Source organism: Nicotiana tomentosiformis, chromosome 5 (assembly GCF_000390325.3).
Source record: "Nicotiana tomentosiformis chromosome 5, ASM39032v3, whole genome shotgun sequence".
NCBI classification, from domain to species: domain Eukaryota; kingdom Viridiplantae; phylum Streptophyta; class Magnoliopsida; order Solanales; family Solanaceae; genus Nicotiana; species Nicotiana tomentosiformis.
In genome coordinates, this window is record NC_090816.1 from 120634182 (window position 1) to 120655632 (window position 21451).

The window sequence follows — 21451 nt, forward strand, 5'->3', positions numbered from 1 at the left end:
CGCTTCTCCTGCAGCATCAGCGGCTCCGCACCTGCGCCCAAATTTCCGTAGATGCGGTTGCACCAGAACTTGACCAAAACTAGCATGTCCCAAATTCCAAGTTTCAATTCGTTTCAAATCCGAGGCCCCCGGGGGCCCAACCAAACGTATCAACCAGTCCCAAAATATGGCACGAACCTACTCGAGATCTCAAATCACACCAAACAATATCAAATTGTGAACCGACGATCGAAATCTTTCTTTAAATTTTTAAACTTCAACGAATGCATCCGAATCACACTTAAACATCCCGGAATGATGCCAAACTTTACGCACAAGTCATAAATCACAATACGGACCTATTTCAAGGCTCGAAACCTCAAACGGACATCGATAACACCAAAGTCCACTTCAAATCAAACTTAAGAAATCTTTAAACTTTCAAAAATGTTAACTTTCCATCATAAGCAGCAAAATGCTCCCGGGCCACCCGATACTTAACCCGAACATACGCCCAAGTCCGAAATCATCATACGAACCTATTGGACTTTTCAAATTTCGATTCCGAGACCGTTTACTCAAAAGTCAAATCTTAGTCAATTCTTCCAACTTAAAACTTCTGAAATTAGAATTTTCTTTCCAAGTCAACTCCGAACTTCACTAAATTTAATTCTGACCACACATACAAGTCATAATACCTGAAATGAAACTACTCATGGCCTCAAATCACTGAACAACGTGCTAGACCTCAAAATGACTGACCGGGTCATTATAAAGTCAAAGGAGAAGAAAATATTGAGGCATATAATACAAAACTACCAAATATTTTAAAAAAATTGGTAGATTTATAACTAATAAAGAAAGAATTAATTTATATTTTTGTTGAATTCAAATGAAGATGTACGATTGAAAAAATGTTTCAAGAAAAAGTTCAAGGAGTAAGAAAACTATATTTTTATATCTATAGTATATTAAAAAGAGATAATTAACAAAAATATTAAGTCATGTAACAAGATAATAAAATATCATAATAGCAAATAAAATAATAATAATAATAATAAATATAGTAGATTATGTAATAAAGAAAAGCTGGGAACTGAAAAGTTATTGATGACCATATGAATCTTTTTTTAATTTCATCCGATTTTCTTATTGGGCATATTTCACTGGATAAAAAAAGGAATTGATATTTAATTCAAGCAATGTGATTTAATATGCCTAAACAAATTAGATTACACAACATGATTTTTATTTTTCGCGCAATGCGCGAGTACTGTACTAGTTGTGTGTAAAATGTAAGGTTGGGGAGGAGAGACTTGGCGTAACCGGTAAAGTTGCTACCATGTGACCAGGAGGACGAGTTCGAGCCGTGAAAACAATCTTTTGCAAAAATGTAGGGTAAGACTGCGTACCTTTGTGATCCTAACCTTCCTGGGACCCCACACATAGCTGAAGCTTAGCATACCGGGTTGCCCTTATAAGGTTGAATTAATACAAATTTGGAAACTTTAGATGGCCTATAGTTCTAAACGAATATTTATGGTAGTATAAGTGGAAGAATATTTACGGTCTATAGTTTCGAAAGAAAGTTGAGAAATATATATTTTTAGCCACCCTAAAATATAACATGCGACAATTCTGATTGAATCCACTGTCTGTAGTGAATATGCAATCCACTGTCCGTAGTTGTCTGGAAATAGTACTCCTAAAAATTCTGATTCATCTGGTTATATAGCGCAGGGGCCATAATCTATATAGTGGTCAAAATCTAAAAGTAGCCTAAAAAGGGTCATTTATGAAAGTCGCATTAGCCAAAAGCCCACAATGCAGCCCACATAATATGCCCACCCGGTTGGCAAGTCAAAGTCGGATCGGATCCGGTGGGAACATCTTCAGCTCATATGAATTATTTTTGATCAGTTCTTCAGCTCATACGAATTCAGGAAAAAGAAAAAGCGAAAATGCATTACTGGATTCGAGCATCTCCCTCAGATTTCGCCGGAACAATTCCACAACCTCGAAGGTAGGACAAAATTTTGCTCTTCAATCTGTCTTCATTTGTGTCGGAATCATTTGAATTTGATACTAAATACGAAACTTTTGTTGCCAATTATCAGTGGACACACTGCAGTGAACATTGGGAAATCGAAAGTTGTGGTGTTCGGAGGACTACTTGACAAGAAGTTCCTTAATGACATCACTGTCTATGACATTGGTAATTTGTATCTCTCCTATTCAGCTGCTAATGTTTAATTCTCTCTTCATTGGAGTTGAACTTAGTATTCTAAACGTTGCATTTCTGTAGAAATTAGGTTCCGTGTTTTTTAGGAGTCATTTTAGTTTAATTAAGATTTGTATGTCAGTATTGGAATAAGTGTGAGACTTAGAGAACCTATAGTCAGTTACCTTATGAATTTTGTATTCAGTGTTTAAGTTTGAGATTTAGGAAACCTTTAGATAGTTTGATTAGAGATTTGTATTTCAGTGTCCGAATAAGTGTGAAATTTAGAGAACTAATTAGTTTGGTTAGAGATTTGTATTTTGGTGTAGGAATAACTGTGAGATCTAGAGAACCTTTACCACTACCTTTCATTTTAAGATAAATTGTTGAGTACTTGGATGAAATGGGTCCGAATGGGCGGAACAGTATGTAGAATATTCGTAGGTCCAACCCAAACTAGTCTGGGATTGAGGCGTCTTCAGTTGATATTTCCTCTTTTTCATTGTGATACAGTTTCTGGAAGCCAATGTGGTTGCTGTGTATTGAATCAATGTCAGTCATTTTTATATTCTAAATTCAGATGTTGTTAATGTTTCAGAAAACAAATTGTGGTTTCAGCCAGAGTGCACAGGCAGTGGTTCTGATGGCCAAGTGGGTCCCAGCCCACGAGCATTCCACGTTGCTGTATCAATTGACTGTCATATGTTCATCTTTGGTGGGAGATCTGGCAGTAGAAGGTATGCAAATGCTAAATAACTCATATGTTGTGTATTATTATTGTTGCGCCAATGCCTTTAATTGGGTATCCTCGTTCTCAGGTTAGGGGATTTTTGGGTTCTGGATACTGGTAAGGATTTCCTTCTACCCTGGCTATCCGAGCTACTATGTAAAGAAAAATGCATGATTATTTTGTATTTCTTCTTTTCACTATCATTGGACATTTTTGATAAGTTCACAATAATGTCACTGATATTACACCAAGTTGTACCATCTCAAAAAAAAAAAGATATTACACCAAGTTGTACCATCAAAAAAAAAAGAAGATATTACACCAAGTTGTATCACTAAACAGTGCAGGTTTACATCAAATCTCTTTCCAATTATATACAATATTGGATAGCTCTTTTGCCTAAAAAATACTAATGATCAAACAGGAGTTGTTATTCATCCATAATGGATTTTCAGCTCCTTCAGAAGAACTCCTTTCTCTCTCAAATCAGCCAAAAGATGCATAGAGGATCGCCCTTCAGCTCTTTCCTATTGTCCGTCTTCCTTAACCTCCAGCGCTCCAAAGTTTTCTCCACAGCTCTCAGTAGAGGGTATCAAAAACAGAGTATACTAGCTATCTGAGTAAATCTGTAACTAAGCCGTATACAATCCATATTCTCACCGATTAGTGTTTGCTTGACAGAAACAATACAAACTAACTATTACCCGACTCCTCTTCTGCTAGTTATCTGCTGTTAGTATGGCGTTCTAAGCTATAAACCAAGTGAAGAAAGTATTTTTCACTGTCATCAGACTTGGGTCTTGATTTTTTTTAATCTCCGGTGCTAGATATATGGCAATGGTCAGAGCTGACAAGTTTTGGTGACTTACCTTCTGCAAGGGATTTTGCAGCTGCTTCAGCCATTGGAAACAGTAAAATTGTTATGTAAGGTTGTCTGTCCTTCGGCTGGTGCTTATGTCTTATCCTTCTTTCATTATTTTTTGGCCTTCATTTGCATGCAGGTATGGTGGCTGGGATGGTAAAAAGTGGTTGTCAGATGTCTATATCTTGGACACAAGTACTGTCTTTGCTAGCAACTCTACGTTTTCGCTGTCCTTTCCCCGTGTTAGAAATACAATTTATCGATAACAATTGGTATGATTTTTGAACAGTGTCTCTTGAGTGGAGGGAGTTATCTGTTTTGGGAACTTTACCGCCGCCTAGATGTGGCCATACTTCTACTATGGTTGAAAAAAGATTGCTTGTCTATGGTGGTAGAGGTAAATGTGGATGATGATTTATTTTTGGCTTGGAAATATCATGTTTGTCTCTATAATTTGCTTTTCAGCTATTTTCATGTACTGTAAAGATTTTATGCTGCTTAGGAAATCTTGAGGTCTTGTACTTATTAGGTTGAGCAATAAAAAGGTTCACAGTGAATTTTGTTGAAAGGACAAGATCCCGTAATGTATGAAGAAGGTAATCAACTAAAGCTGGATCTAAATTTTGATGTGAAGTTCAAACCTTCACCTTTTACTGCACAAGTATCTCTGTCTATCCCAGACACAACGTGCATGAACCTTTGTTCCTCCCCCTCCCCTCCCCCCCCCCCCCCAACCCCCTTCCCTTTTACAGTGGGAATTAAAGCAGTTTATCGGCAAATTTAGTCTCGCTTAAGCATAACGGAAAATTTCATGGACATTTAATATGTTGAGTGAAGTTAAGGATTTACACTTGCACGTCTATGCTACATCCTAAACTAATGGTGAAGGGAATTAAGCTCTTAAAATGTTCTAAAGTAAATGGTCAAATGTATGGGCATTCAGAGAAATGGTCTTGAAAGATTTCGATATAGCGAGGAATTTAGCAGGGTATGAGATCCATTAAGGAGGAGTTTGAATATTTGTGCGTTTCCTTGCCATAAGAAATCCCTTCTCAACTTGTCTAGTTCTTTTTCCACTTTGGAAGGCATGGAGAACAAGGACATAATGTATGTAGGCATAGAATCAAGTTATAATAATACACTTACCATTTAAAAAAAAAACTTTTGACCGTTCAGTTGCAATCTTATCTGAAAGTATGTTTGTCACAATTTACATACATTAGTGATGCTTTTACGTTTCATCTTTTTGTAGGCCAAGTTGGCATTGACATCTTTAATTGGTTTTTAGTTTTCATCTATATGTGTTCAGATACGTGAAGCTCTTTCTTAATATTTGGACTAATGTGGTTAACTTTACTTTTTGGTAGGAGGTGGAGGGCCAATCATGGCTGACTTGTGGGCTTTGAAGGGCCTAATTGAAGAAGGTATATTTTACCTTGAAGCTCAAGTTATGATCAGTGGACTTCTTATTTAACTACTGATTTTTCCTTTTTATGGTAAATTATCTTCGGGTTTGCATTGAAGAGAAGATGTGATTTAAATTCATCATGTTGCTTCTTGAATTGGTATGGCATGTCATACATTTTCAGCTAATATTTCATGGCTGAGCTTATCCAGTCTTTGAGAAATATCTCCTATAAAATATGAGTTTGGCTGACCTTGATGAAATACTCTAGTTCGTATGGCTAGAATTTCTATTTTCTTTTGCTGCTTTCCAGTATTAGTCAATATTATTTTGGATCGCACACATGATTTGTACCCTATCATCTACCGTAGTTTGTTTGAATTGTTTTTATCTTTCCACTTCCTTTTTTTCTGGACTTCCCCGTGAAGCTCTTATGACTGTATTTCCTGTTTAAGCACTTACTATGTAAAATTTTCTGATTTTCCGGAAGGAAGAGAATGAAAGCCCTGGATGGACCCAACTGAAGCTTCCAGGTCAAGCTCCTACGGCACGTTGCGGACATACAGTTACATCCGGAGGGTTCCATGTAAGTCCTTTTCATGGTGAAAATCACTCCATGCAAAAACTGTATGAGTTAATAGTTGGAATAAGGATATAAAGAATGATTTAACACTATTCTTGGGGTGTTCATGTTTATCAGCTGCTAGGTGTGCTAAATCTATCTTGTTGGTGTTCATGTTTATCAGCTGCTAGGTGTGTTAATCGATCTTGTCAAAACCTTTGAAAATCTGTGTGCAGTGAAGACATAATTAGCACCTCTGATGTGTGCAACGTTTACTGATACCTTTCAGTTTCATGGGGAAGTATAATTTCTTTTAGCACATATAACCCTTTAAAAAAAGAATCTTAAAATTTTATTTAACTCACTTTGTTTACTCTGATAACAAAATTTGAGGAGTCGAAACCCTTTGCAAGTAGATGCTTTGTTGCCACTTTGAAAGAGTTCTAAAAGAATAGCGGTGGAGAATAATATACGAACTTCTGTAATTCCTTTCCTTACACTCTGTTGCTACTTCTGAAGTTGTTCCCCAGAGTGTGTGTGTATATATGTGCATAGAAGCTTTATAGTGTCTGTACATACCTCTTCACCTAGGGGGAGTTGGTGCATGTAAGTTCAAGTGTTCGATTGTCCCTGAAGCCCAAATTGGCAAAGATGGTTGTCTCTATCTCAGCAGTAAAGATTGTGGTAAATTATGTTGAAATTCTTGATGAACTTCCCCGGGTTGGACTTGAAATGTCTGCACAATTACTGTTGCATTGAGTGGCAAGTATGATTATTTAATGATTAGTACTCTGCCACTTACTTTTTACCTTACTTTATCCCCTGAAAAAAAAAACTGCCACTTTATGTATTTTGGGTAATGCAGTTATTTCCATGTTTCACTTGATATTGTTCACTCAAACCTTTCCCTCCTTCCAGCAACCCAAAAAAAGGAAAAAGCATTCTGACTTATAATTTCTCTGCAGCTGTTGTTATTTGGAGGGCATGGAACTGGTGGTTGGTTGAGTCGGTACGATGTTTACTACAATGATTGTGTTGTTTTAGACAGGGGTAAGCATGGTTGATCAGTACTTTTTAGGCTTTGTGACCCCTACTGCATTACAACTTTCGGTTTTGTTCTAATGGTGGGGTGTCTTTTGTATTTAATGCCAGAATATTATTGATCCACATTGATATATTTCTATAACTTGTACATAGAAAACTGATTTGGAGATGTTGAAGACATAACTGCATTAACAAATGTCTCCACAATTTTGTGAGTGTAGGTTTTTTAGAAGATGGAGGCACATAGTTAAATGACCTGAAAACCATTCATGATTATTGTAAATGTCAGTAAGAGTAATTTGTTCTAAAGTTTTCTGTTTCCAGTGTCTGTACAGTGGAAACGCCTAGCAACTATGAATGAACCGCCAGCTGCACGAGCATACCACTCAATGACCTCCATTGGGGCACGATATTTGTTGTTTGGAGGGTTTGATGGAAAATCAACTTATGGTGATCTCTGGTGGTTGGTTCCAGAAGGTATTGAGTCTCCCTCAAGTACATTGCTTTGTGTAATTTTTCACTGTTAAGTGGAGTTCTTTTTTTTGAGAACTTGCACTAATGTGTTGTGCCACCTACTTAATGTGATTACGTCCTTCTATATTGGTGTTCTCCCTGCATTTATTCTCTGCTGTTTATGTCCTGCCCGCATGATTTTATGCTGGTGATCTATAATTCTGTTAGATCATTTGGAAATTGATATCAGAAGCTTGTCCCTATCTTCTCAACTTCCAGCTTTTCCTTAGAATTTCCACAGCCCCGTTTGAGTTGGTCATCAATGTATGAAGAAATGTCAGGAAAAAAGCTTCCATTTTAAGCTATTCTCATGCAGAGTTTAATCACCCATTTAAATGGTCCAAGAGTTGTACGAGTTGAAATATTACACAATTTGACAATAAAGAGCGCTAGCTCTGATCTAATGCATGTCTAGGAAAACTGAAGGAATTTTTTGTCTAATAGAGTTGATTACATTGCATTTTCATTCTTTCAGTTAACATCTTGTACGTATGTTTTTCTGAATGTATGATCTTTAGATGATCCAATTGCTAAGCGCGTAACAGCTTCTCCTCCCGAGGGCATTCATGAAAATCAGCATGTTTCAATGACAAGTATGGAGAAGGTAAAGGGCCATGAATTTTCATTTTCATTATTCCGGTCTCAGTTCAAATGTTAAAATGTGTCTATGTTAGGAGCCTAAACATCTCTGATCGTGTATCAATGAGTTGCGAAGTATTTGACTCGTGGAATGAACTGATCAATGGAGTCTCTGAATAAAGTTAAACATTGAGCAATGATTACTGAATGATACCCATGTAAAAGAGCCGCTTAGCCCTGCCGACAAAATTTGAATCACTTACACTTCAAAGCTCACTCACTAGACGCATATGTTAACCCCCCCCCCCCCCACAAAAAGTAATCCCAGTATACTTTGGTTTTCTGGCACACTAAGGACTCGTGCATCCAGTTTCTGGAGATTTTGTGTGGCGTAAGAAGTTGATAATCATACTTGATAAAGCTTAGTAAAGGTGTAAAACTTGATGAGTCTGTTGATATTGCTATATTGCTTCTATGACGGACAAAGCATCTTTCCTGGTTTAACTCTATCTAACTATTGACAGGAGAGGCAAATGCAAGAAGATGCTGTGGCAGAGTTGCAGAAAAGGATTGGAGTTTCAGTGTCCGTCTCCAATTCCAATATGAAGAAAATTGTAGATGAGTTGGAAGATACAGAACTATTAGAATTGGCATCTAAATTGGTTGGAGAGAGAGCTCTCAGTAATAAAGAGGTTGTAATTGCTTTGCTCAGTGTATGTTATGCCATATGCGCGCGCATGTTATGTTTAGATTTCTTAATCTAGATTTGTTTGCTCACTGAAGGCTGTACAAGCCCTTCGTGACCATTGGTCAAGGTCCTCGCCAAAGTCAATTCAATTAAAGGAGCTTAGCCCATTACTTCGTGACTACCAGCGCATGATTACCCGCCTTCAAAAGTAAGAGCACTGCTCTGTCTTGTACATTTTTGCTTTTGTTTACATCTAGCTAAGTTCTGATATTCTTATAAATGTGAAGAATTTACTTATCCGGATAAGATGATCTAGTCGGACAACTTTTCTGAGTGATGAAAGTAAATGTAAATTTCACTAGTGAAGTATAAAGGCTATTGCATTGTTGGTCTAAAGTAGTATTTTTGCACCAAACTGAGATGTTTCAACTGTGCATGAACTCATGGTTTTCCCAAGTAACCAAGTCATTGATAGGCTTTTTTGTTAGCAACTGTTTTGCATATGATCTTTTGAAGTTTTCGTGTGTTCTACTGGTGTGAGACTAAATGTTGGGGCATTATACTAGAGATTTTTGGATATGATGATGAAATGTTAGAATCTCCTTTCAACTAGCATGATGTAAGTGTATTAACTCTGACTTCATCAATGTTTCTCAGAATTAATAAATAAGTTAATCATTGATTTTAATGAAACCTATTAATCCAATCTAAGTACAATTTTGTCCTCAATTACTTCCTCCCATTTTTCTCTTTGTGAATGTGTTGTTATCATGCACAATTGAAGGAAGTCTAACTTCAAATAAGATTAGGGGGTAAGAGGTCGCCCATAAAGTTAGAGTGTATAACTTACTTTCCAAGGATAGGTTTAGGGGGGTAATATATGTATTTTCCCTTATTTTATTTGTTATGATGATAACATGAATTGAGTTTAAATGGAAAAGTGAGGATTTATGTAGCCGACCACCCGGTTTGAGACTAAGGCGTAGTTATTGTTGTATGTAATGACAAATATTAGACTATTGAAAAAAGAAAAAGGAGGGGGGGGGGGGGGGCTCAACTGAAATGCTGTTCACCTTCTCAAATGTATAACTTTTGATCATTTGACATTATAGGGAAAAGCTAAGATCGCTCTTACAATCCTCGAAAGCTGGATCTCTGGGGAAAGAGACTTATAGATTCTATCATATCAGAAATGTTAGTCAGGTATGAGTTCTTCAAAGTTATATTTCTTAGTCTTGATGCTATTTACATCTGAATACTTGGTTGTTTTACTTCTTTATCATCCCTCATATATATTGCCCAAGTGTCCTTTGTGCTTGAATTGATATTCTGATTTGTTGAGGGCTGCAACTAGCTCAAGTGTCATTGGTGCTTGATATTCGAACTTTTAATGTTAATTATTTGTTAAGTTTTCCATTTCCCTCCTACTTCATGTATCTTTTCCAGTAGTTCGTCATGATTACTGAGGTTAGCAACAGAGTGCTGCTTACTTGTCATTATCACCTTTTCTCCTAGTAGTAATTACCCAGTTGATCTACCGCTATTTTACTTTGCACGTTCTCGATAGGCGTGCATCCTCATAGAGTCATTTGCTCCTCTTTACTTGTCAGTTTTCAGTTAAAATTTTCGTTTCTGATCTGCAGCTACGTATGGATGATATACCCCATCTGCTAGCTGAGTACAGACAACTCGTTGTGGATATAGCAGCAGACTAAAAGTTTCAAGTTCAAGATCTGGAAATTAGTTGTTCTAGTGTTTCTCAACTTCAAAGTTGCCCCCTCCCAGGGGGAGGGGCGTCGACGTAAACCCTATGAATTAGCAAAGACGCGAAAAATCTTGAATGTACTCATAAACTTCCTACCTTTTCTGGCAGTTAGTAAAAAGTCTTTTTACACGAGACTTATATTTCCTTTGTTTTGTTTGGAAAACCCAACGACGTTATAAACATAGTTATGAATTAACTTATCATCCTTTTTGTTGTAGAGAATCAAGCATTGCATAAAGCATTTCTCACTTGAGCTATGTAATTGGCGCTTAAAATAGAGCATTTATTAGGACACCTCTAATTTACATGTAGTGAATTGGTGTATGCAATTGAGGACTAAAAGGAAGCCAGACAAACTTAACAAACTTTTATCTTTCTTTTTCTTTTTGCTTGCAAACAAACTCTTCAACAACAGTGAATAATCAAACCAAAGGAAGGAAAATTTGATACATTATTCGAAGGGATATCTAGTGAAAGCTAAAATAAATTGTTCAGTATGATACATAGAGAATATGTGATTCATTCTATAGTGTCAGCAATGGCCACTAGCGTTTGGGATTCAAAACCTTGCTTAGCTCCTCCAGCTTCCCCATTCTGAATTTCTCACTTTCCTTCACCAACTAAAAGATGACAACACACCATCCAAAAATCAATTAAATTAGGGGCATTTAAAAGGAAAAAGAAAAAGCAAGAATAAAAAAATATAAAAAAGAATGGTTATTATGAATTGTCACCTCTACTAGAGTGGAGGTTAGCTGAGTTTTCTCATTATTCTTTTCGTTGAAAACCTCTAACACTTCTCTGTATTCTTTCTCCTATTGCCACAGGAAAAATCATTTAAAAAAAGAAATCAGTTTTTTAATACAAACACAAATAAGGACTGCGGGAGCATTAGGAGAAGATTTATATCAAGTAAAACTAGCAATTGAACAACGAATTTAGCTATATAAAAAAATAAAAAATAAAAGAGCAATAAGAAAATACCTTCTTTTGACAGGTCTGTCCAAGTGACTTAATCTCACGGTTAACCACGTCAATTTTCTTGCGTACCATTGCAACTTCCTTTCTCATTGGATCCGTTAACACTTCAAGCTCCTTTTGAACGATATCAAAATTGTTAACATGAAATAAAAAATCACAAAATTAAAAAAAATGAACATTTCATTCTCATGATCATTGCATAATACTATCTCCGGTTCATATTATCAGTCTTATAAGGTTCTTGCATACTCTTTAAATAATCATATTAGTATTTATCTGACTACCATTTATCGTTTTTAAACATCTCGCGTTGATTAACGCTCCACTAATTAAAGAGAGTAAAAATAGATTTGAAAAAAATTATAATAATAAATGGACAAAATTATTCTGCCAAAACGACTAATATTTGGGATCAGACGAATCAATTTTCTTGTAATTTTACCTCCCAAACACGAACCAAACGCCTAGTTTCTTCTTCAGCACGGCTAAGTTGAGACTCAACTTTTCCTTTCACCTCCATTTTCTTCCTCTCAATCTCTTCTTCTCTTGCTTGAAATGAAGCCAATGCTACCTTTGTCATCTCTTGATCTTCATCGTTGTCGTCCGCAGTCGTTGAAGTTCTTCCACTGCTGCCAACACTTGGAAGATTACTCATCATCTTTAAAATTTTCTCCTTACAATTTTACCTATTCTTTGCTTTAATTTCATCTTTTGATCCCTTTTTATTTGTGTTATTGCTTTTGCTTCAATTCTAACCTCTCTTTCACGTTTCCTTTCTTGACTTCAAAACAATATCTTGAAAGGGTACACATATTAAATGAAATACGTGTTATATGACTAAGTTTCATGTCAACTATAAAACACTGCCCAGAAATGTATTTGCATATATAAATACTGTAATGGGAATGAGTTGTCTTTGCTAAGTTGTAAAAGGATTAATATGAAAATGATAAAATAGTCTTTTGCTTGAAGGAAGGGGTAGGCTAGGTGGTATTTTAGTTTGTTTTTTTGACTCATTCGAGTGTTTGTTACTTCAGACCCCTGATGGGGTTGTTTTAGTCTGAATTGACAAGTAATCCAAAATTTTAATTGTGTGAGTTTTTATAACAATCTTAAGTTAAGATACAATAATAATTGAGTTTATTGTCAAATATCTATAAATATTTAATAACTTTTTAATATATATACAATATCTACACAAAAGTTACTGTTCATATGAATCTACAAGACCCACCAGGAGCGAAGGTAGCATTGATAGCGCCGGTTAGACCAAACTCAGTCACTTTGGTCCAAACCTTGTATTTATCTTAAGAAATTCATTTGATATGTATTAATTGCAACTTAAAAATGCTATAATTCTGAATTCATAAACTTCAAATACCGACACCGCCCCTGACACCCACCACTACAAGTGATTTATCAACCACTCATCCATACCTTTTTCCTTGTTCTGTTTGGTTTTTCCTTGTTTTTAATTGGCTGTTAAATTGGTTGGTCCTGTTACCTCTATTTTTTGTAAAGTTATTGATGTATCCTTTTTTTTTCTTTTTATAGAAAGAATTCTAGGAATACTTTCTCTTTTCAATTTAGTAAAAAGGGGTAATGATGTTTCATGAATAATGATTTCAAAGAAGTAAACCTTTCCTATTCAAATATTACGAACAAAAGTTTGCTTTAGTTTATAGTTCAATCACCTAATTTAAGTTTTTTGATACCGTTGGTCGAGACAGCACAAAAACTCTTTAATATTATGTGATATTATTCGTTTTGGGTCAATTCCATTATTTCTTGTCTTGTTCAGCTTCATGGAGAATTGTGGCTCTTAAATTGTCAACATTTAACACTATAAATCATTTAAAACAATTAAACTTGTTTTCACAACATTTTGCTGCTAACATATTTACCAAACGCTGAAGGAACCAAGAGGTAGAACAAGTGATTGGAGGTAAAGCGGAAAAAATGAATTAGTTTACATAATCATGATTTTTTTATACAACATGTACAATTTAAATTTTATTTAGTTTGTGGCCTAAGTAATAACATAGGTTGTAAATATCAAGTGGTTAGGACCGTTTTGCAGATCCAAGAAATGTGACTACACCAATAAAAATAATAATTCGGTAAATTTTCACAAGTATAGTTTGGGGAAGAAAGTATATACGCAGACAAACCCTTATTTTATGAAGACAAGGAGGTTATTTTCGATATACCTCAACTTCTAAAAAAAATGTGACTATAAAAGAAGATCAGATGCACTAAAATCTAAGACTATTTTAGGCATTTTTAATTATAAAAAATAACTTATCAGGATGACGATTATTACAAGACAGAAGAGTACAAGTATTGTTTTCAAGCTAAATATATACCATCAGCTATCTGCCTTGATGATTTATTTTAATAATAAAAAAAAAAAATCAAAAAGAAAAGTACAAAATAATTAAAGGGGCCATACCTTATTAGTGTACAGACTTCAAACTTGTGGATATAGGATAAGAGTTGGGTTTTTTATTTTTATTTTGTTGTTTTTCATCCTATGTCCGGTATAAGTTTTGAGACCGCAATTAATCGGGACTCGTGCTTATGACATATTATTAAAATTAAAAAGAGAAGCACTTATTATCAGTATTTTTTCCATTTCAAACTCAAACTCGAAATTTTTAATTATCTGGATAAGTGGGACACGTGTGGGAGCATAATAGGTTATAAGTGAGATAAGTGGATGAAATGGAGAGAAGGGCTACTAGCCAAAATGTTAGGCAGAAAAACAACAATTGTTTTTTATTAATCTAAACACCATGGTATAAGAGATGGAAAATGCATAATACTAATCTGTTGAATTGCTCCAAAATTTAAAATTTTCTTTTATATCGATTCGATTAATTTTCTATCAGTATTTTGTCTAAAGGAAAAGATAATGTAAGAGTCTTAATAATACTATCTTTATCATAGAAAAAATAATTACATGCAATTGATCTGAAGTCAAAATATTGTTTTACACTGTCAATGCATAAAATTTATAAATGCTATATGTGAGATTCTAACTATTAAATACGCACTAGAAATATGTTTGAAACAGATTCATTTCATGAAGTTTTACTAAAAAAAAGCCTATGGAGTTAATAAAAAGTAAATAATTGATCGTACGACAAGATTTTGCCAGCGATATTGATTTGAGATTGCTTCTAATGGATAATGTATATATCTATCCTAGTATCAACTCTGTAACCACTACTTAATACTGTTGGCTTCTTTATAATAGAGGCAAATAACCATGAATATAATATTTCGAATTTGCGGGAAATTTCTAATAGATATAAAGCATAGACGAGGTGGAAGGCTAAACTTATTTAATTGGTAATAATAATTTCTGCCTCATTTGAGGTTTGCTATCTATGTATAGCAACCCGAAAAATTTCGTTGAGGGAGTTCAAAGGTATTTAAGATTTAGTATATATGTATAGAATGTAATCTTCAACCTATAGATACATAAATATAATTTCTCGACGAATTGAACAGTCACAATTGAAAACACATTGTAACAAACAAAGGTTATGGTGTAGTGGTAAGTATTTCTTTATTCTTGATCAGATGTCTCGGGTTCAAGTTTTGGGTATGAAGTTACTTTTGTTAGGAAACACTTTACCCCAAATATGCGATTCTCCAGCTTCAATCCGAATTTAGTGAGGCTCAATGCAGGTGCTGGACACTGAGCCAAAAAACTAAAAAGAAAAAAAACGCAATGTCACGAATTCAAATTCTTATTCAGTATAATTTCCTCACACTTTTTCATTAACTATGAAAAAAATAGAATGAAAAAGGATATCAGATGAGATGAAATATGCTGTTGGTTGGTGTTAGTAACTTCTTTTTTTCTTTTGAAAAAGCTATTCTATCTCAATTTTTTTTTTAAACTTTTATGATTAAAGGGCTTCAAGAAAAATCAGTATATCCCTCTTGCTTCTATTAACATTTGTGAGAAATTAGTGGCTACTTTGCTTTATGGGTTGGTTCAATTTGCAATTATAATATAATATTGTTTAAATTTTAGTTTGAACTAATTCTCTTTGAAATCTACTCTGCTCCAGTGGAAAATGTCAAATCTTTCTTTATATTTGCGTTTTATATGCATAATAATTTTGCGTTTATCTTGTACCTTTTGTTAATTTTGACTTTTCACATAATTAAACAAAATTAGGAAGGTTCTGTTGTTCTCTTTTTTATTCTTTTCTTTTTCTTTTTTAAGTTTTCTCTTCCACAATAATCATTAAAACAAGTTGAACAGTTTTGTGTACCGTAAGTAAACTAATATAATCAAGGGTAGTTTTAAAATCTTAAAAAAGCAACATGTTTAGAAATACAATATACTCTTAGAATATCCTGTAAATTAAAAATCTAGGAAAAAAAGTTAAGATGGAATTAATAACTGCCAATATTGGGTTTAATTAATTGTTCTTTTATTCTTTCTTAAGTTATAACTAGTAACTTAATTAGTTGGAACTTTGGTAGAGTTTTTAGGAAGAAGATTTGAGAGGTTTCAAGAAAGAGTTACACTAAAATCATTTATGTCCGGCTTTTGTGGATAAAGCTATCAACAACAACAATAACAACCCAGTATAATCCGATTAGTGGGGTCTGGGGAGGGTAGTGTGTACGCAGACCTTACCCCTATTCTGGGGTAGAGAGGTTGTTTCCAAATGACTCTCGGCATCATTCCCTCCAAGAACTCCCCACCTTGCTCTTGGGGTGACTCGAACTCACAACCCTCTTGGTTGGAAGTAGAGGATGCTTACCATCAAAACAACCCACCTGTGTGGATAAAGCTATCCAGTTTGTAAAATGTAAAATGTATATAACGAAAATATGCATTCCTTAATGTGTGTGTAAAATGTATATAAAATGAATGTGTGTGTGCGTGCGGGGGGGGGGGGTGAATTAGCCGAGGTGTGTGCACAAAACACCACAATTTAATTCTGCTATTATCATTCCTTAATTACTTTTGCTTAAAGAGATAAATATTGATGATAGATGAATGCTAACTTACCACTAATTACTTTTTTGTACAAGTCTTTGCTACTCATAATGCAAGCTGTTACGACATTGTAAGCATAAGCTATTTTTTTTTTATTGTTTATAGTTTTTGTTTAGATAGTCAAAGGTAAAACTAAGTTTACCTATTTGTCTAACAAATTAATTATCTTCATTAAGATTAATTATATTGCACGAGAATTTTTCTCGTGACTCGCTCTAATAGGAATTTAAACTTTAAACTTATTTTAATGGACATTTATTAACTAGAATGCCAATTTTGTGTTCATGATAATCACTAAATATCACCACAGTTCCCTATTTACCCCTTATACTAATAAATCTTTAATCAAATACTCCATAATACTTTCAAAAGTAGTAGTACTATTATTTTTATTTTATATAACAATTTCTGATGGACGTGAAGTGTAAATGTATTTTTTTTTTGGTAAGAGGGGAAATTCGCGGCCGTTACAATTTCTATCACAGCCTCTGTCCTTCGGGTGAACACTGGGTAAAACTCCCCCTGTGTAATAGTCTGCAAACCGTACATGATATGTAAACCGTACTATGCAAGCCCTATGCGACAGACTCAACCCAGAAGGTATTGAGGGGGAATCGATCTGCGATCATCTGTATCTATAGATGACCGACCTCCAAACCAACTGGGCAACCCGAAGGTTATGAAGTGTAAATGTTATTAATTAGATCTACATAAAGATATTTGTGATGACGAAAGAGAATATTAGACTGATGGTTAAAAAGAGAGCAAACATCACATTACAGTTCTGAGAGTGAATAGTTTAATGAATTTAGGAGTCATTCATTTAGAGACGAAGTTATGAAGTTATTATAATGCAGAGAATGTAATGTTGGAATTAATACGCCGCATAATTTTGCGCATGTGCATTTCCTGGTACATATTTGGTTCATTATATTAAAATAAAATAATTATTATATAACATAAAATTTAATAATTTACCTTATTTTAAAAGTGAATAAAAAAGAAGAAGATGAAATCAAAGTTATCCCGATCTTTTAGGTGTTTTATTCTTGTGAAGTTATTTCATGTTGAATCCACTATAAAATAATACAAGACTTGAAATATAAATTTATAGCTATATTACTTTTATAAAAACGGAATACAAATAAAATAGAATATAAAATTTACCTAATTTTATATTGTAATTATTTTCCTAGTTTCAGTAATTTCAACGTCCCCGTCTATTCTAAAAGCTACGAGGGTTAAAGTCAGAAATATTTTAAAGAAAAGTGTGTCATATAAATTAAAACGAATAAAGTAATATTTTTAGCTAAAATAATTTTTTACAGAATATTTCCATGTAATACCAAATGTAAAAAATAGAAAAAGAAATTAATATTCTTGAAACAAACAGGAAAAGCGTGCATCGTTTCATGGGGCCCTTAAAGTTTTTTCTGGTGGATCAAATTTTGGAATCAAATCATCATTATCTTCCAATAATACCCTTCTCTCAATTTTTCTTTTTCTCAAAAATTATTTTCTTTTCTTATTTAATTTTCTTCCCCAACAAAACCAAACCCTAGAACACAAAAATACCATTTACCCAAATCCGACAAAAGGGAAAATTCATTTAGTTTCTTTGAGAAAATCAATCTAATTTGCGATCAACAACTTCACAAGCTGAAGCATTGCTTCAATTTCAAGAAAAGGTCCTTAATTTCATGTCCATTTTTTTTAATTTCCTAAACCTTATTTATTGATTTCTTGGCAAAATTTTCTGCATAATTTTTTATCATTTCCTGCAATTCATTCATAAAGTTTTAAGCCTTGCTATTAATTTTTTTTATTCTCTATTTTTTGTTCTGTGTTATATATATGTTCTGATTAGTGCCTACTCTAGTTTGTTCCTTGATTTTTTTTTAAAAATTTGATCAATGTGTTTTCATCAAGTATTTTGAAATTTATAGTACTAATTATTATTTTTTAATTTTATGTTTTACCTTGAGTATATTTTTTTTTGTGGGGCTTTGAGTAGAGTTTTTGTTCTTGCTTCCTGTATATATCTGAGAATCATCTTGCTGAAAAATACACTCCATTTTATGGTAATTTTATTTATTGGAAAAGAAGAAACTTTTTTGATATTTCTCTCTTTATATTTCACTTTACATTTAGTTAATCATGTTGTGATTTAAATGCCATTTTTGTTTGTTTGTAGTTTTGATCTCATATTAATTCTACCTGGACAAGCATTTGCTTGGTTCCTATGTATAACTCTCATGTTTTTCTTTTTCTTTGTGAAAATCAGGTTATTAATTGTTGGCTTAATCATAGGTCATGAGGTTTAAAAGAGGAAGTAAAGTTGAGGTGATGAACAAGAACGATTCGCCCGTATCTTGGTCTCCCGCTGAGATCCTCTCTGGTAATGGGCATACTTACTCTGTAATGTATGATTGTTATCCAGGTATAGAAAGCAATGCGAGGGCTGAAAGGGTTTCGAGGAGGAACATCAGACCATGTCCCCCTCGTCTAGAAGGTGTGAAGAATGGGGAAACTGGTCAAATTATCGAGGTGTTCGATAACTATTCATGGAAAACTGCCAGAATTGTGAAGGTTTTGAACAGAGGCTATTATTTGGTACACCCAACTGGGTGTCCTCAGGAGATTAAGGTTCACAGATCAAACACCAGAGTGCGACAATGTTGGCAAGATGAAAAATGGCACTTGATCGGAAAGGCAAGTCTTCATTCTGACTCTCCCTTTCACCCTTCTCCTAGTGCTCTTATTTTTCTCCTTTTTGGTTTTGAGTTTTGACCTTATTTGCCAGTAATGTCGAATGACAGAAGAAATTAAGCATCCCACTTTTACTATCTTATCTGTTGAATTTTATTAGATAGAATTTCCTGATGGTGTTGGGATTTGTTAAGCTTTGCTGTTTATGAGTTTTTCCCCTTTGGACTAACCTCTCTTTAACCATTCTCATCATTGCTTTATCCCTTGCTTTGTTGGTTGTTTTGTCATTGTCTAGTAAATGTATTAGTGGAAAGATAACCCTTCTTTTTGATGCATTTCCTGACTCTGTGTTGGTTTTCACTTACAGGGATCTGGTACGTGTGCAAAACCTGACCAGCTTTCTGCTCAAAAACCTTGTAAAAAGGTGAGCCTGGTCTTAAGTGCTAGGAATGGTTGTCATGTTAGAGACGGAGATTTAGCTGCTCAGGGAAACATTAAAAGGCAGAAGTCTCATTCTAGCTCTTTGATGTCGCTGAAAAGGGTGTCAGACGAATCATCTAGAAACATTCAGGAGGTAGTGGCAGCTGAGAGAGGTTTTAAGAGACAAAGAATAGTTCCGGCTTCCTTAGGGGGCAAGACCCATGTTATTGCCAAGTGCAAAGGAAATATCATGGATGAAAAGTATGTGGGTGCTTCGTTTAACAACTGGTCTGATGAATATTACGGATTGAAGCCTACAAAAAGAAGTGGTGCCAATGGCTATTCCGCTGCCAGAATTGGAGAATCTAATGATTCTGATAGTGATGCATGCTCAGTTGGTAGTTGTAGTATTTATCATGAGAGTCCTGATAAAATTTGTAGCTTTTCAGCCGAAGTTCATTGTCAAGTACCTGATCTTCTGTGCAGTGATGCAGAGTCTTTTCAAGGTTCAGCAGAAGCACATGAGGAGGAAAGCTGCCGTCTTTCTTCGGAGGACAATGTTGCAGCAAGTATTCATGAGCTGGAGTTGCATGCTTATCGCTGCACATTGGAGGCATTGTATGCTTCTGGTCCCTTGAGTTGGGATCAAGAAGCATTACTAACAAATCTACGCATCGCACTCCATATCTCAAATGACGAACATTTGACGGAGCTCAGGACTTTAATTTCTGCTGGAACTGGTATTCATGTCAGTTGATAATTAATTTCTCCATTTTGGCTTTCTTTTTTATGGTAGGACCACACCCATGTTTTGACTTGAGTAGCATTGTAAAAGCATGAAAATAGGTGACACACTTGTTAATTCTCTCTTGGTCGTTAACCTCCACCATTATAGACAGTTGGCCAAATTTGTAACTATGTTATCTTGCCATATATATTCTTGGAAAGAAATTGACTCAATTATTCTTAAATTCTTACTTCAAAACTTTGTAAAGAAAGACTGAAAGGTCTTTTGATGTTATTTCTGAAGGACCTTGACTATTTTCTGTAATATCATTGAGCTGAAAAAATCACTTTCCCCTGATTCTGATCTAGTTGATGACATTCCTGCTTTGGAAATGTCAAAGTTTAAATGTTACATCCGAAAAGTTTTCTTAAAGGGGGCGGAAAAACAGATAAGAAGGAATCTGTTAGTGTTTTTTTGAATTGAAAGAAACCAAGAGTGGATGCATGTATCAGAAGACAATAGTTTTTAGGATGTAATGTACCTATTGACAATGTGGAGGATCATCTTTATTATGCAAATAACGTAATTATATTATCTTTTCCTATTTCAGAAGCTGCTAATCAAGCACAGAATTTGGTGACTTCGTTGCGCTTCGTTGTAACATACTTATGGATTTTATTTACTCATTTCTTTGGGCTCCTCACAATCTAGAAGTGTGAATTTATTTTCTCAATTTTTTTATTCATGGAGCATGTGCATTTTCCATGGCGACATTGGGATGCATGCATCCTTTGCCTCCTAAAGTCCAAAGATGATGCTTGCATTTGCAGCGCCTCTCCTGGCAATAGAGAGGACTCATGCAACGTCTATCCCACAGATAAGACAATTCATGGCTTGTTATATTACTGTTGTACAGCTTCATGATTTGTTTTGTCAAGTTAACTTCAACATCTTATCCTTGGTTTTTGCTAAAGGAAGTGAAGTTATTAAGCTGTCAAAACTATAGTTTATGATCTTATAACATATGTCTGTGTATTGCTAGCTATCTGATATAAGTTGTGCTTATTTACCACTAGACAATCAACTCACTTCCTGTGCATACTAAGAAATTGTATGCGATGTCATTTTAGAGACATTGGTCAGAAAGATATAGACATCTGTTTCGTAGTCCTTTGTTTTCCATCTCAAACAGATATAGACATCTATTTTGTGTTGGCTAGTGTAGAGAGTTTACAAA

The 21451-nt window shown here is 34.6% G+C and overlaps 3 protein-coding genes across 3 annotated transcripts; 2 read left to right on the forward strand and 1 right to left on the reverse strand.

Annotated features, from left to right (window-relative positions):
- Positions 1–1842: 1842 nt before the first annotated feature.
- Positions 1843–10570, forward strand: LOC104114341 (protein GLUTELIN PRECURSOR ACCUMULATION 3). The gene is made up of 16 exons (XM_070175270.1): positions 1843–2002; positions 2097–2194; positions 2799–2937; positions 3019–3047; positions 3758–3854; positions 3932–3987; positions 4082–4189; positions 5160–5216; positions 5692–5783; positions 6725–6809; positions 7128–7280; positions 7835–7920; positions 8420–8587; positions 8679–8791; positions 9696–9786; positions 10227–10570. Exons 1-16 carry the CDS (start codon positions 1941–1943, stop codon positions 10296–10298), a joined length of 1506 nt encoding a protein of 501 aa, XP_070031371.1. The 5' UTR covers positions 1843–1940; the 3' UTR covers positions 10299–10570.
- A 40-nt stretch (positions 10571–10610) lies between these two features.
- LOC104114340 (uncharacterized) lies at positions 10611–12163 on the reverse strand. The gene is made up of 4 exons (XM_009624764.3): positions 11772–12163; positions 11333–11443; positions 11083–11163; positions 10611–10968 (listed from the first exon to the last, which is right to left on the reverse strand). Exons 1-4 carry the CDS (start codon positions 11985–11987, stop codon positions 10894–10896), a joined length of 483 nt encoding a protein of 160 aa, XP_009623059.1. The 5' UTR covers positions 11988–12163; the 3' UTR covers positions 10611–10893.
- A 5716-nt stretch (positions 12164–17879) lies between these two features.
- LOC104114339 (uncharacterized) lies at positions 17880–20472 on the forward strand. The gene is made up of 3 exons (XM_009624762.4): positions 17880–18046; positions 18643–19070; positions 19435–20472. Exons 2-3 carry the CDS (start codon positions 18672–18674, stop codon positions 20242–20244), a joined length of 1209 nt encoding a protein of 402 aa, XP_009623057.1. The 5' UTR covers positions 17880–18046; positions 18643–18671; the 3' UTR covers positions 20245–20472.
- The last annotated feature ends 979 nt before the right edge of the window (positions 20473–21451 follow it).